General features: G+C 36.3%; 1 protein-coding gene across 5 annotated transcripts in view; it reads right to left on the bottom strand.

The window, feature by feature from the left end:
- The window catches only part of LOC143244594 (two pore calcium channel protein 1-like), an 86,855-nt gene that overhangs the window by 41,752 nt on the left and 27,599 nt on the right, over positions 1-17,504 (bottom strand). For all 5 annotated transcript variants that reach the window (XR_013025220.1, XM_076489562.1, XM_076489561.1 and 2 more), the window contains exons 9-10: positions 10,701-10,800; positions 9,217-9,397 (exon numbers count right to left, since the gene is read on the bottom strand). Coding sequence is in view for 4 of the 5 variants with exons in the window: in XM_076489562.1 (XP_076345677.1) it covers positions 9,217-9,397; positions 10,701-10,800 (281 nt within the window). In the remaining variant the exon portion in view is untranslated. The remainder of the gene's footprint in view (positions 1-9,216; positions 9,398-10,700; positions 10,801-17,504) is intronic.

Raw genomic sequence — 17,504 nt, 5'->3', positions numbered from 1 at the left:
GATGTCGAGAAAACCCACTTATAGAGAAAAATATATATGTTCAGTGCTCTTGTGCATTTGACCTGTAGCTGCTTGATGCGTGGTATAAAGGTTAACCTAATGTTCAAAGATAAGCCCCAAGAACTTTGTCTCAGGGACCACAGGCAACACAACTTCACCGATACGGAGTTCAGAATCAGGGTGAATACCCTGTTCGTGGCAAAAGTGCATGCAAATGGTTTTAGAGAGAGAGAGAAGTTAAAGCTGTTTGCTATGGTCCACTTCAGTAAAAAATTGATGGCAGTCTATAGCTGTTGTCGTTTGAGAAAGGCTTCTTTGATGGACGTTTCAAGTCAAATCAGGTGGTCCATAGTGGAGCGCTATCGTCGGAACCCACACTGGGTGGATGAGACGAGGTTGTTTGATTCGAGGAACCAAATGAGACCAGCATTAACCATTATCTCTAAGGTCTTACAGAGACATCTCGTCAAAACAACTGGATAGTAGATTGAAGGAATCTTGGGATCCTTCCCAGGCTTAGAGAAAGGTAGGACAATAGCCTGGCACCAGAAATCAGAAAGAACATTCTCCTGGCAGATTTGGTTAAAAATAAGCAGAAGAACAGGAAGAGAGCAGGAGATAGATGGTGCATCATTTCATAGTGTACTTCGTCAAGCCCAACTAATGTACTGCTAGACCAATGAAGGGACAGTTTGAGTTCCACCACTGTGAAGGGACAATTATAGTCAGAGACAATCACCTCAAAAGGACAAAAGTGTTTGCTCTGCCTGAGTCTTGGTGGCTAAGAAGGTGGAGGAAGAAGAAGTGCTAGATACCCAACAAAAGCTTTCACCTAGAGTATCAGCAATGCTCTGGGTGGCAGCTATTTTGTGGCCATCATAGAGCAAAATCGAGAGGGGGACGGAATTATACTGCCCACTGAACTATCGAATCTTGTCACACATGACTTTGGAACTGGTGGTAGAAGATATGCTGGTTGTAAACTTAATCCAAGATTCCTTCTGGCTTTGATGTCTTACCCATCGAGCATGTGCATGGGTCTGCTGGAAAGCGATATGGTGCGAGATTGTGGGATATCTATGAAAAGTGTCACAGGCCTGTTTTTGAGTCTTCTGTGCCACGTGGCAGGCAGGATTCCACCACAGACGAGGATATCATGGAAAACGTGTTGAGGTTTTAGGAATACACTGAGCAGCTGCTTGTATAATACAGTCAGTTACAGCTGCCACATAGTCATCTGTTGATGGCTTACAGATATTGGCAGGATCAAGTTCTGCAAGAGTAGTGAAAAAGGGCCAGTTTGCTTGATCCAGCTTCCACCGAGGCATGCGGGTCGGGTGGCATCAACCAGGGCCAATCTCTCTCAAAATTATAGGAAAATGATCACTGCCTCATGGATTATTGCCAACCCTACAAGAAAAATGGGAGAATAGTGATGGAAAACCAAATGAGAAGTCAATAGCAGTAAAGGACTGACTAGGTGCATGAAAATAAGTAGAAAAACCAGTATTGAAAAGAGAAAGGTTGTGATCAGAAGGCATATACTCTATGGAGCAACCCCTCCTATCAACATCAGCACATCCAAGAGAGGATGATGTCCATTAAAGTCCCCCAAGATTAAAAAGGGAGACGGCAACTGTTGAATGAGAGCATCAAGGTCTGATTGATAATAGGTCTCTCCAGGTGACAGGTAGAGAGAACAAATAGTAATGGTACGACCCAAAGAAACACGGATGGCCACGGCCTCCAAGTGTGTGTCAAGTGGCAAAGACAGGGTAGGCACATGCTGATCAACCAACAGTGCCACTCCCTCCATGCAATCGTCCATCACACAGCCTGTCATTTCTGCATAAAGAAAACTGCCGAAAGGCGACTGTATAAGCAGGTTTCAGAAATGTTTCCTGTAAGGAAAGACAAACAGGATGGTACAAAGCAATCACTGTTTTGATGTCATCTAGATTAGAATGTAAACCTTGACAGTTCCATTGTATCAGGGTGGCCATTTTTATTTACGTGTAGGCGAATTGGGCAAAGAACCCTTCTGTTTACGACCATGTCTTATTCACTTACTTTCCTTATTCGAGGGAGGTCTATCGACCTTCATGGATCCTGTGATGAAATAATAATCAGTGATATCGAGAAAACACACTTATAGAGAAATATATATGCAAAAACGGCTCATTTGGGTTGAGAAAATATTTTACATAGAAGAGCAAACAATGTTTCGTGAACCTGACGATGACCAAAGAAGGTTGAAACGTTGTTCGCTCTTCTATGTAAAATATTTTCTCAACCCAAACGAGCCGTTTTTGCATATATACTTCATGGATCCTGCCCTGGGTCTATAGGGCAGGTCTTTGCTGTTGGAAGGGGATTCCAGAGACTGAGGACATGAATGAATGATCGTTTTGCATCTTGAGGTGGGAGAAAAAGATGTATCCAAGTTAGTGCCGGTACCCAGAACCAAAGAAAGGGGATCTTGGGATTTGTTGTAATGTATGTAAGAGACAGAGATGGGTGTTCAAGTTGATTCATAAACCTTTTTATCCATGGAGGTCAAAAGACTTTTCATTCGTTTTGAGAACGATTCGGTTGGAAGCACAGAGAGATCTGTCTGCATTCCCACTGTTGTAGTGCAATAGCGTGCAGCAGCATATGTCCAAGATGAAGTGGTGGACAGCAACTTGTGAGCCTCAGGATAAGTACTGTTATGAATTGTTTTCAAATGTTGCATCTCTTTTTCATCCAACCATTTAGAGCAAGAACAAAAGTAGGATGGGTGAGAACCACTGCAATTGATGCAATGATGGTCTGTTTCACACTCGTAGGCATTGTGCAACGAGCACACATCAAGGAATCATGACATGACGTCTTTGAGTGACCAAACCGTCGACACTGGAAACATTGGAGAGGGTTTAGAATGTATGGCCATACTCTGCAATTAAGATAACCTGCCTTGATGGTGGCAGGCAGACGTGGTGACATAAATGTCAGAATGAGGACATTGGTTGGCACCATACTTCCATCTTTGTGATTGGATATATGTCTCACTGCAGAAACTGCTTGGGTGGTGAAACCAGTGAGAATCTCTGACTGGGATATTCTTCAAATCCCTCTCAACAATGACTCCTCGTGATGAATTCAAAGTAGCATGAGATGTAACCTCAATAGCTATATCCCCAATTGCCTTTAAATGCAAAAGGAATTCACATGTCACTAGATTAAAGCTTCTTTACTGACTTTGGAGAGCCAACAACTCCCTCCAGTCCCTTCTGAATGAAAGTGGGAGACATTTGCCCTAAAGGTTTGTCTGAAAGTGAAAGCAATATAAAAAAATGAGGTACATCAGGTGGTATAGATGGTGAGGACTGCTACTCAGAATCTTCAAGACGTGGTCGTTTACCTATAGACTGTTTTTTTCACTATTTTATTGAGATTTCTAATTGAAGTATCTATTATGAAAAAAAGAAAATTTCAGTGCCCACTGTCCCCACCCACCATAGAGCCCTAGGAGGGGATGCACTACAATGTCTAACAAAGACACTGCAGCAATGACAGGGTTTCGTGAGCACTATATCTAAACACCTGCATCAGATACAATGTCCACAACACCTGTTGAGAACATCCAACACTAGTACTTGGTTGACCCTAGCCTAAGTGGACCAGCCAACTGACCCAAGGAGGGCCACCCCAAGGCTGCCCATCTACAGCAATTCAAAGGCAAAGTGGTGTGTTAGGGTTGGACCCCTCAACCACCAGGATCCTCTCCTCCCCTTCACGGGTTGTCCCGCACAGCAAACACGTGGATGGATATTTAGATCCCAGAGAAGGTAAATTGAAAGAACAAAACCTTCCCTGGGCGCGGTCCCCTTATCACGTACAGGAATCCAGACCGAGGGGCAGTACATGGAGTAGGTGTGGTCTGAATTGGATAATTGAGTAAACTGAGATATAGATATGCATATCCATCTATACTAGGAAACCTCAAATGATTTTGCAGAACAACCCATGTCACAGTGAACACAGGTAGAGCCAGGGCAGACAGTTAAGGTTAGGTATATCTTGGGAGGCAACACTAGCCACCTGGTGTCATCTTGAGAAATGAAAAAGGGGGTCTTAAAGAGAAATAGTATATATTAATTTCAAAAACTGTAAGAAGGAAGAGAAAGGTCCTTGGAAAAAAGTAAAAGTTAAAAGATAGGGACAGACAAAGACAGGACCCCAAAAGGGAGAGATCCATCCAAGTTAAGGAACACTGAACAGCTCAACAGGAAAGAAGTAAATGAGTGTAGTGGAAGAAGAAAGAGGAAACAAGTTGGATAGAAAGAAAATTAAAAGAGGTAGTAAATCAACATCTCAAAGGGGCTAAGAATAAGATGATGCAAAACTTTATTCAGTTCTCAGATAATCATTGGAATTAAGCAAGGAGGATGGAAGAAAATGAAGAAGCAGAACAGAGTGAAGAAAATGGGGAAAGAAAAATCTTGTAGTATCAGGAAAAGAAAACCCCATGGACAGTGATGCCAGACAATTAGTAAAGATGTTTCACAGTATGACAGCAGGAGGAAATGAGTGGCTGAAGAAGTTGACAGGCAAATGTAGTGGAAGGGTGACTAGAGAAATAACGAATAATAGAAAAGTCTGGTCCTACTGGCAAGAGATGGTGAAACTTCCATACCTAAGGATGAAAGGAAGACACTTCTCAAGGAAGAAGAGACGTTTGAGAGTGAAACAAAAGAGAGAGAGAGGGGGTATTGGGAAAAAAAAGGGATGTAGTGAGCCAAAACTAAGCTGGTCAAAGAGGTGTCAGCAACAAGTCCCAAGAAGGAGAGAAGTTGAAAAGCTGAGGACTAGAGGAAGGAAATGAATGGGGGAATAGGCATACAGAAAAATATGAGATCAGACCCTTCCGAGAAAAATGAGTCACAACCAAAGGATAAAGAATAGAAGGCCATATGATAGCAAGTCTAGAGTTGAAAAGGGTGGGAAATAAGTCTAAGAGTGGTGTATCCAACCAAGAGTAAACCCCACAAAAGACTTAAACAGAAGACAGAATGTAGACTGACTGAAAAAGGTAGCCTATCACCAAAATTTAAGCTCCTAGCAAAAGAAGGAAAGAAGAGCATCCTGATATGAATGAAACCAGAAATATATGTTTTATTGCCAAAACGTAAAGGTCATAGAACAACTGTCTCATAGACGACTGATGTAAGAAATGACTGTGGAATGGACTGAATGGAACATGACCAAGTGATCCACTAATAGGGATAGGAATGGGAATGACCCCAATGAATAATGATAAGGTTGGACACACAGATGTGCAGTGAATGTTAGTGAAGCTTCCAAATATCAGAAGTCCTGCTTTTATCAACAAATATAACCCAATCAAACAGGGAAGAATCAAAGAAAGGAGAGATTTGGTTTCTGAGGTAAAAAAGAAATGCAGGAAATAGTTTGGGCACAGACTAATCACCATGATAATTCCATGAGGAGAGATCCACAAAAAAGGACATTGTATTCCACGAACGAAAGCCTTGGGCCTGCTAGATCCAATGCTGTTGCAATTTCAACCATGTCTAACTACTATTCATGCCAAGTTGTAAACCACTTGGGGAATGTGCAGCTCAAGTTATGCTACCAAATTATCTACTTGCATGTATGCCTTGCAAACAATTTTTAGTATGTTATCATTTATTGTATCTAATTTAATCTTAACTAACCTAAAATATCCCAATTTTTACCTTCAGTTACTTTTATAATAATAAATTACTTACCTAATCTTTCTTATTATTCTCAATTGTCAAGAACATAAAAGCCTATACATTGTACACTAATGGTAGTAGTGCATAAAATAATTTTCATTTAATTAAATAATACACCAAAAAGCACAGACTAATAACATCCAAAAAACAGATACTTTCCCCTAATTCTCAAAATATTTCTGGCTTTCTAACCACGTGACAGGAGCTGTTTCAAATTTATCGAAGGTAGCCACTGTAATTCTCATGGGAACCAAAGTTGTATTATTAGTGAAACCAGTACCTATCTATTCAGAACATAATGTATTACAATATATCACTTGAAAAAATGAAAACCTTAACTCTCTGTTAGTTACAGGTAATATGTAATTAAATGTAAAAAGAAAACTACAACAAAGCCCAAAAGAGAAAATATAACAGTTAGGTGTGTGATTTTTTTATCTACAGCTCTGTAACCAAGTGAAATTGAAGGCTATAAATAGTATGATTTTTCTGAGCAATAACGATTCTATAGGGAGTAATTTACCTTTAATTTAATACATTTTGAAGGGGTAGTGGATAAGAAAGAGAAGATGTCTAGAGAAAACGTGTTACTGTTTGACAGTAAAATTAGGAGTTTTTAAATATTTCCGTATACAATTAAGAACTTAAATCCTATAAACTATTAAAATATGGATTATTAGTTAAGTGTTTATGCCATATTAACTGGTATAATGTAAACATAAAGTGGTTTAATAAAACTTTGTGTCATGCAAAACGCTAAAGGATACCCAAGTCAAGAGTAAAAAACTCATAATTGACACACAAGATGTATGGTGCATGTTAAAGAATGATAATTATATACAGAATTATTAAGGTGTTTGTATAAAATTGCAAACCTGATTCCAAGAACTAAATGCATGTAACTTATGTTAACCTGTACCAAATTTTAACCTCACTATTTAGTACTTTTCTCATTTATAATCAATTTTCTAATGTACAGCATTACTTAAATAATTCAGCGCTCTTCTGAGGGAAATAAACATTTTAAAATAACTTTTTATATTCTGGTAATAAACATCATTAATTAAAAAAAAACAACTAGTTAAGACTATATGTATATATAAGGCATCAGTTAACTTTTCAAAACACATTCAGGAATATATGAAGTTTTTTTCCCACTTCCGATTTCCATATGAAAAATAATTAAACTTCAGATCTCACTACATAGAATACTTCTTTAAATAATTTTTACATACTGAAAAAAAAAATTAACTACTCCAAAATTATTAAATCAAGAGGTTACATTAAAAATTTACTTCATGAGACAAAATAATTTGAAACATTAGAAAAGTTTCAAACTTTTAACGAGGTTTAGTTTGATAAACACTTTTCTGTATAAATATAATAAGCAGTAAAAACTCTGTATATTTATTAGTAATTCTATAATTTAGGTTTTTACATGCACAATAATTGTAAGAGAATTAGAAAAAAAACAGTTGATACTTTGACATCAAAATGCAGAACACTAGAAACTCCTAGAAAACAATATTCTATAGATACTTATATTAATGACTGGAATTTCTTCTTCAGCTGTTTAATTATATTGGCAAGTAACCAAGTTACTTGTATGAGGAAAACCAATTCTCCACTTATTGATATGAAGACTACAAGTAATAATATAAAACTAATTTAATTTGTATAATTTGACTTTAATTGGCTGTTCCTGTCTATTTCTAGAATGGGACAATGTTTCTACACTGAGGTCTTTTTCAGGTCAGTATGAATTGAATCTAAATATGTGATGTGCATAAATGTGTACACTGACTCGTACAGTCATGTGAAAAAGTTACAACACCCTATGAAAGCCTGTGTATTTTTGTAACATTTTTGGATATATAGATATATAATCTCAATTTCAACAATACTGAAAGATTATAGGAATTTTACTAAACAATCAAAACTGAAGAAAAGACTTTTCAAGATCTTCTCTAAATGTAATTCTACGAAAATGCATATTCTAACTGAGGAAAAAGTTAGGACACCCCCCACATTTATTCACACTTAAAATGGCTCAACTCACACACAGGTGTATCACACAAGGTGCACATGATTAGAAGATCGTTACTCAGCACTGTGAATGAGGATTGCCCTATTTTAACCTCAGACATTTAGTTTGGTGTGCTCCTGACTGTTGAAGTGAGAGTGAGCACCATGGTGAGAGCAAAAGAGCTGTCTGAGGCCTTCAGAAAGAAAATTGTAGCAGCTGATGAGTTTGGTAAGGAATTTAAAAAGATCCCAAAAGATTTTGAAATTAGCCATTCCACTGTCCAGCAAATAGTCAACAAGTGGAGGGCTTTCAAAACAACTGCCAACATGTCCAGGTCTGGTCGGCCAAGCAAGTTCACCCCGAGAGCAGACCTCAAGATGCTAAAAGAGGTCTCCAATCACCCTAACATGTCATCATGGGACCTAGAGCAGGCTCTGGCTACTGTTGATGTGAAAGTGCATGCCTCTACAATCAGAAAGAGACTGCACAAGTTTAACTTGCATGGGAGGTATGCAAGGAGGAAACCTTTGCTCTCTAAGAGAAACATCAAGGCCAGACTGAAGTTTGCCAGAGAGAATGTAGACAAAGACCAGAACTTTTGGAATAATGTTCTTTGGACAGATGAGTCCAAAATTGAATTATTTGGACACCAGAACAGAGAACATGTTTGGCATAAACCAAATACAGTATTCCAGGAAAATAACCTCATACCAACTGTGAAGTATGGAGGTGGAAGTGTCATGGTTTGGGGCTGCTTTGCTGCAGCAGGACCCGGACAGCTCACAATCATAGAATCCACCAAGAATTGGCACGACAATGATTCAAAACATACAAATAAATCTACCAAGGACTGGCTGGAAACTCAGAAATGCTTAATCTTAAATCTTAATCCCATTGAAATGCTGTGGGGTGTCTTGAAACGAGCTGTACATGCAAGAAACCCCTTAAACATCTCACAAATGAAAGAATTCTGCATTAAGGAGTGGGGCAAACTTTCTTCAGACCAATTTCAGAGACTGGTAGATGGCTACAAGAAGCGTCTCACTACAGTTATTTCAGCCATAGGGAGTAAACACATGCTACTAGGGGGTAGGGTGTCCTAACTTTTCCTCAATTAAGATATGCATTTTTGTAGAATTACATTTACAGAAGATCTTGAAAAGTCTTTTCTTCAGTTTTAATTGTTTAGTTATATTCCTATAATCTCTTAGTATTGTTGAAATTGGGATTAAATATCTATATATCCAAAAACGTTACAAAAATACACAGGCTTTCATAGAGTGTCCTAACTTTTTCACATGACTGTATTTTATACAGAGCCTGTCACAAAAGCATTAATCATAATAAAGAGTAATTTATAAGCTATCTAAATAAATAAGTGTGCATTGCTACTCATTACAAGCAGAAGGTGTGAAACATTTTACTCACAGGCTTTGGGCTTGAAATGCCTCATGAGACCTTGAAAGTGTCGGAAAGAAATTTGTGTAGGATGAGCTCGATTAACCAGCAATCGGAAAGCATGTTGACAAGCTTTTCTTCTGTGCAATAAAAGCTTTCTAAACTTGTCTTTTTCAATTCGAGTGAAAGTTTCATACACAACAGCTAACATCTACAGAAGAATTAAGTGAAGGGCACGTTGTTTTGAAACAATTTGTATTGTTATTTGTCATTATTTTAAAGACTTTATCATTGAAAGTTCATTTAATTGCAGTTGTATCAGATGCAAAAGGTTTACTAGAAACGAATTTGACATAAATGTGTCTACAATCAATAAGTTGAAATATAAACAGAATTTAGTTGTAAATTGTTAGAAATTATAAAATTTATAATTTTCTTTGGTACAAGCCTGCTTGTACATAATGGAATTGTAATGTAAAAATTTTGAAGCTAATTTTATTACACGAATAATCACGAAATATGTAGGAATGTATTTCAAAGTTAAAATCAAAATCTGTAGCTGAATCATGCTATTAACTTGTAATTTGAAAACTTGTGAACAAAAGTCTAGAATTCAAAGACAAATGAGCACTTACAATAAAGAATAACAGGAATATATTATATGTACTATAATTTTTAAACTTTCATCATTGCTTAACGTATCAAAATAATCAGGTAATGCTTTTAAATAGCTTTTCTATTCAAGCTGTATTAACAGACTGAAGCACATATAAAACTTGATGTTAACTAAGTGTTTTAAAACACACAAATAACAACCTAATATCCAAACATGCAGGGTAATAAGACATTAAGTTACAAAAGAACGTCATCACAAAAAATACAACTTATGTTTTCTCACAAACAACTAACTTAAAAAATTATGTACAGGTCTATACAAACCAAATGCTGGTTCAGAGTTATAGTAGTAAAGCCAAAGTACCTTTTGGTTGTTGAATAACTACATAAGCATGTAATTGGATACTTTTTCCAATATACAATATACTTTTTCTGAATATACAAGAGAAAGATGTTTTGAGCATAAAACTTCGTTTGACAAAAAAATACTGTAGGAGTAAAAATGTAATTTTACTGAGAGGTTTATCATATCCCATACAAAATAATTTTTACCTTCTATTTCCTTGCCCAATTTTGGATGCTGCTAACTTAAGCATTATCAAAGATAAGAGAGATTTATTCTACTTGACAATTGAAAGAAAGAGCAGGCATAAATTATCATGGTAAATCATCATTCAAAGTTGCACAAAATTAAAGTTCTCTATAAAAGCAACTTTAACATAAATCTCATCTATGTTTTTTCATTATTAGGCCAGAGACAAAATATACATAAAAACCTTAAAGAAATGCCCTCAATAAAAACACCTAGTGAGAGAGGTTACAGGGTAAACCTGTTAGGTCAGAATAACTACTGTCACTTACAGTAATTAATATGCAAAACACAAAACATGCAAATCTACCATGTTCATTATGAAGTACAGATGAATGATGAGAAACACAATGAAAAATATAGCTGACCAACGGGAAGCGGCATAAGCAGGCATCATGACATCAGGATAACTACAAAAGAACAACAACAATTTTATTTTCAATTACACACTTTCTTTAAATGTACATTTAAACATTACAGAGTGTGAATTTAATGTCTTCCGAAGTATTTAAAATAATTATTTTTTTAAGTAATATATGTATATATATAAACCTTATAAAGCAATACAATTAAAAATGTCTTTGAATCAATAATAGTACTTTTAACTTGTAAACACGTCCTTAACGAGACAAACAATAATGTCTTTTGGTCAGCTTTTTAATGGTTTCTTTCATTTTTAAGTGTCTTTTAATGAACCTAGATCAGCGGTTCTTAACCTGGGTTCAATTGAACCCCAGTTGTTTGGTAAGTCAGTCTCAGGGTTGGCAGAGGTCAAGACACACACACTGTGTGTGTGCCCGTTCCGTTCACCCCACTCGTATTATTCGTGATGTCATGCTCCACATGGCCATCATTGGCTACGGCTGATCACGTCACATCACTTGGCTTTATATCTGTGCATCAGGGAGCTTCGTGTGCTTAGCAGTCTACTTGTGACTGTAGTAATTGCGCATCATTTGTGATTTTTTTTTTCCTAATCTTTCAATCCCTTCATACAAACTATGTCGAGCAAAAACAGAAAGTGGTTGGATGAATACGTACAATATGGATTCACATGTATAACGGAACATGATGGGAGTCAGCGTCCTCAATGCATGATTTGCAATGCCAAGTTGAGCAATTCTAGTCCATCACCAGCAAAACTAAGAGAACACTCCCTAAAGCTGCATGGAGATGGGAAATACAAGAACACAAAGCTTGCTGAATTCAAGGTAAAGAGAGGCAGGTTTGATGAAAAGGCTACCTTGCCTGTTCTCGGCTTTGTACCCATCGACTAACAGATCCTCACAGCATTATACACAGTTGCGTACTTGATCGCAAAGCAGGGCAAACCACACACCATTGGTGAAGCACTCATAAAACCAGCTGCGTTGAAGATGGCAAATATCATGCTGGGAAAAGCTGCTGAAAATAAGTTATCCCAAATTCCTCTTTCAAATGACACCATCAGCAGCAGAATAGATGACATGAGCAATGGCATCTTGGCTCAAGTAGTTGCAGATCTGATTTCAAGCCCAGTAAAATTCAGCCTTCAACTCGATGAGACCACCGACATTTTTTAATCTAACCCAGTTTGTTGTATTCGTGCACTATGTGAAGAAAAACGAGATAAAAGATTTTTTTATTTTGTAAGCCTCTTACAACAACAACTGAGGAAGCCAATGTGAAGAAACTTGTGGATGACTTCTTCAGAAACAATGATCTTTCGTGGGATATGGTTTCTGCAGTTTGTTTGGACAGAGCTCCAGTCATGCTGGGATGAAACTCTGGTTTTGGTGTGCTGGTGAAAGCTGATGCACCACATATCATTGTAATGCACTGTGCTCTGCACAGGCATGCATTGGCAACAAAAACCTTGCCTTCAAAACTGGCAGAAGTATCAAAAATTGTAGTGGAATGTGTGAACTTTGTGCGAAATAGTGTCCTGAAGCACCTCATCTTCAAAGAGCTGTGTAATGAAATGGGCTCTGAATTCGAGATACTTCTGTACCATTCTAACGTTTGGTGGTTATCCCGGGGAAAGGTACTGAATCGTGTTTTTGCCATGCGTGTGGAATTAGCCCTGTTTTTGCGAGAGCACCAACATTGTCATGCAGATTGCTTTAAAAAATTTGAGTTTATTCTCATTTTGGTGTACATGGTCGATATCTTCAATGCTCTCAATCATCTCAATCAACAGATGCAGGGTAGTGGAGTCAACATCATCGAAGCGGAAGAAAACCTGAAGGCTTTTCAAAAAAGATACTGTTATGGAAACAACGAACAGAGAATGATAACTTCGTAAACTTTCCCCTGCTGGACGACTGTGTTAGTAAGATCGAAGATGTGTCTGAAATTGGAGACATTTCTGTACCCATGGAACTGAAGCAAGCAATTGCCATGCACTTAGATGAGCTCGCAAAGTCTCTCGACGGATACTTCCCCACCAGAGAGTCATATCCAGCATGGGAGAGACAGCCGTTCACGTTTAGTGTTGCGACAGCAGATGTCAATGATGAATACCTCGACGAAATCATTGAACTTCAGCAGAGCCAGTTTCAACAGCAACTCTTCAGAACAAAAAGGCTCTCAATGTTTTGATGTCACCAAATCGTAACTTACCCTATTATTGCTAAGAAAGCCCTTGAGATACTCATACCGTTTGTTACAACGTATCTTTGCAAGCAATCCTTTTCGAGGATGGTAGACATAAAAATGAAGAAAAGGAACAGACTTTGTTACAAAAAGGATATGACAGTGGCACTTGCCAAGGTGAAGCTGGGCATTTCTGAACTTGTCTCTGAATGGCAACAGCAAAAGTCACATTGATATACAGTAAATATTCATTGAGTTATGCTTTTGTTTCTGTGTGAAATTTCATGTTTTGTTGGTTTTGTTCTTTGAACACAGTGATATTGTGTGCAACTGATGCATGGTTCATTTTGTGCACTAATAAAATATCTACTTATGTTTTGAATTTGAAAAAAATCATATTTTATTTTTCCAATTACGAAGGGTTCAGTGAATACAAGAAAAAACTTCCAGGGTTCAATACCTCCAACAAGGTTAAGAACCACTGACCTAGATAAACTTGGTAATGGTGTCTTTCATTTGTAAGTGCTCTTAACTAGGCTAACAATACTGTTTCAAGATAAATTATGTAATGTGTAATGATTTCTTTCATTTGAAACAGTGCCCTTAACTAGACCAGCAACAATGTTCCTAGATAAGCTTTATGTTTTTCATTTGTAACAATAAACTTCATTAGACTGACAATACTCTTCCTAGATAAACTTTATAAGTCTTTCATTTGTAACAATGAATGTAACTAGACATGCAATACTGATCATAGCATTGATCAATTGATCAATACTGAGCATTTAATGATTTATTTGATTTTTAACAGCATCTTTTAATTTTCCTTGATACACTTTGTTATGGTGTCTTTCATTTATAATATTGTCCTTAAATAGACAAGCAATACTGTTCTTAGATAAGCTTTGTATTCGTGTCTTTCACTTGTAAGAGTATCCTTAACGATCAGTGACAATGTTCCTTTATAAATTTTGTAATGATGTCTTTCATTTGTAACCATTATCACTTAATTTTCTTTGCACAGAAATACTGGGTATTTGTTTATAATGAAAGTCACTTTAGAAAGTTAAACATTGGATAATAGTGTAAAATTATAGTAATACCACAATCAAATAATAAAATTATTGGTTGGGAGACTATTGAGAACAGCAAGCTCTTGTGCATTCTTTTGTGCTTGTTGGCTGATGATTGATATACATGACTGCTCATTTAATTTTGAGATATGTACAAGTGCATTACTTATTTTTATTTTTACAACGAGTATTAGCTATTTTTAGGAGTGTTTTTTTAAAAAAATTTGTTTAGATAACTTTGTATGAATCATACATTGTGTAATTCGATTTTTGCATTATAATTGAGTTGTAAAGAAACTGAAGAACATTTGTGGATTTTTGCAAAAAACAGAATTACTTAAAAGCTCAGGGGAAAACTGTAATAAACAACAGTGTAAGGAACATTTGTAAATACATTTAAGTTGTTTGATTATTTTTATTATTTTAAAACAAGTGTACTGTTTGTCACTTGATTTTTTTGAAATTTATCACCAACAAGTCACAGACACCTTCTGTGAAACATAAAACAAGATATCCAAGATGAATGTTAATAAACAACATATGACCATCTTGATGCACAATGCTCAAGAATCCACATCTTATTATAATTTTATTTTTATTTATATTGTACTGTAGATCAACAAATATTTATTATTCATTTATTAATTTCAGTGTATTTAAGTATTATTTTATTTTTAGCTATCTATATAAAATAATGGTAACAAATTCAACGTTTGTTATACCAAAACTTCATATACTGAATATATGCATACTGAGGTATTATTGTACTAAATTTACTTGACCACAGAAACACTGTTTAGTAAAAAGAAAAAAGGGACATAATCCTTGACTCTTGCATTCAAAGCACATAATGTGCCAAATAAACCAAGGCTCAAAGAATATTTGAAAATGCAGCATTATTAAGTGGAATAGTGTATAGATGTGTGTGAGTGTGTATGTGTGGTGGTGTATATATATATACATACAGTCATGTGAAAAAGTCAGGACACCCTATGAAAGCCTGTGTATTTTTGCAACATTTTTGGATATATAGGTATTTAATCCCAATTTCAACAATACTGAGATTATAGGAATATAACTAAACAATTAAAACCGAAGAAAAGACTTTTCAAGATCTTCTGTAAATGTAATTCTACAAAAATGCATATTCTAACTGAGGAAAAAGTTAGGACACCCTACCCCCTAATAACTAGTGTTTACCCCCCATGGCTGAAATAACTGTAGTGAGACGCTTCTTGTAGCCATCTACCAGTCTCTGACAGTGGTCTGAAGAAAGTTTGCCCCACTCCTCAATGCAGAATTCTTTCATTTGTGAGATGTTTAAGGGGTTTCTTGCATGTACAGCTCGTTTCAAGACACCCCACAGCATTTCAATGGGATTAAGATTTAAGATTAAGCATTTCTGAGTTTCCAGCCAGTCCTTGGTAGATTTATTTGTATGTTTTGAGTCATTGTCATGACAATTCATGGTCGATTCTATGATTGTGAGCTGTCCGGGTCCTGCTGCAGCAAAGCAGCCCCAAACCATGACACTTCTACTTCCATGCTTCACAGTTGATATGAGGTTATTTTCCTGGAATACTGTATTTGGTTTATGCCAAACATGTTCTCTGTTCTGGTGTCCAAATAATTCAATTTTGGACTCATCTGTCCAAAGAACATTATTCCAAAAGTTCTGGTCTTTGTCTACATTCTCTCTGGCAAACTTCAGTCTGGCCTTGATGTTCCTCTTAGAGAGCAAAGGTTTCCTCCTTGCATACCTCCCATGCAAGTTAAACTTGTGCAGTCTCTTTCTGATTGTAGAGGCATGCACTTTCACATCAACAGTAGCCAGAGCCTGCTCTAGGTCCCGTGATGACATGTTAGGGTGATTGGAGACCTCTTTTAGCATCTTGAGGTCTGCTCTCGGGGTGAACTTGCTTGGCTGACCAGACCTGGACATGTTGGCAGTTGTTTTGAAAGCCCTCCACTTGTTAATTATTTTCTGGACAGTGGAATGGCTAATTTCAAAATCTTTTGGGATCTTTTTAAATTCCTTACCAAACTCATCAGCTGCTACAATTTTCTTTCTGAAGGCCTCAGACAGCTCTTTTGCTCTCACCATGGTGCTCACTCTCATTTCAACAGTCAGGAGGACACCAAACTAAATGTCTGAGGTTGAAATAGGGCAAGCCTCATTCAAAATGCTGAGTAACAATCTTCTAATCATGTTTACCTGGTGTGATACACCTGTGTGTGAGTTGAGCCATTTTAAGTGTGAATAAATGTGAGGGGGGGGGGTCCTAACTTTTTCCTCAGAATATGCATTTTCATAGAATTACATTTAGAGGAGATCTTGAAAAGTCTTTTCTTCAGGTTTGATTGTTTAGTAAACTTCCTATAATCTCTCAGTATTGTTGAAATTCAGATTAAATATCTATATATCAAAAATGTTACAAAAATACAAAGGCTTTCATAGGGTGTCCTAACTTTTTCACATGACTTTGTATATAATCTATTAAAAACAAAGCATTTTTGTTGGGCTTGTTTTCGTTTATAACACATTATTATTAGTCAGAGGTTTGGTTTTGCTATTTTTAATGCAGTCCTTCCTTTTGATTTTATTTTATGTTACTTGATTGTTTACTATTCTACATAAATAGAAATGTATTTTATGAAGTAATGTGATGATAGCTCACTTGAGAACTCCAATAATATCCATTTTCTCATGTACAATGAATACTGCTGAATGTTGAGTATGAGTACATTGTCGTACAACTGTCAGAATATTCCAGAAAAGGCTGCAGGTCCAATTGCCTTCTGAAGAAGCTTGCAATTATACTTATACAAAGGATAGGTATTTCTGTTACTATTAATAATAAAAGTATAATGTCCTAGCTCTTCAAAGTTGATGACAGGATATTGCAAATGTGTGGGCCCCCAAGAACAAGGTGAAGCTCAAAGAAAGTCAGTTCACAGGATGATCAATCTTCCAATAAAATAAAGCTGAAAATTTTCCTGATGTCTGTGTAAAGTGCTAATAGAACATATAACCTCCAAAATGATACTGGAAAATTGTAATGTGAAATGAATAACCAATTACAAATGTGTTGGTGGAAACAATAAATGTTTTTTTTTTGAAGTTACCAAATAAGTTTCATAACTGAGTAACAAAATAAAAGAATTCCACTTCAGAATAACTCAAGAAGTTACAAATGTCACTAGTATAATAAAGAGTAAATTTGTAAGAGAAATTAATATAAAGATACAAAAAGATATTAAAACACTTGAAAAGAGCAAAAACTAAATGTTACAATATTAGTACTGCTGAATGAGAAGTGACTGGTCAGCAGAATGGAACACATAGTATAATAAAGAGTAAATTTGTAATGAGAGGCAGAATTAATGCATAAAAAAAATGCATATAGAGGGCATCATTGAACAGGGATAGCTATTTATACTAGAGTGAAAAGTTATGTATTGGAATT

Source organism: Tachypleus tridentatus, chromosome 2 (assembly GCF_004210375.1).
Source record: "Tachypleus tridentatus isolate NWPU-2018 chromosome 2, ASM421037v1, whole genome shotgun sequence".
Lineage (NCBI taxonomy): Eukaryota > Metazoa > Arthropoda > Merostomata > Xiphosura > Limulidae > Tachypleus > Tachypleus tridentatus.
Note: the sequence above shows the minus strand (reverse complement) of the source record. Positions and strands in the feature narration are given on the sequence as shown.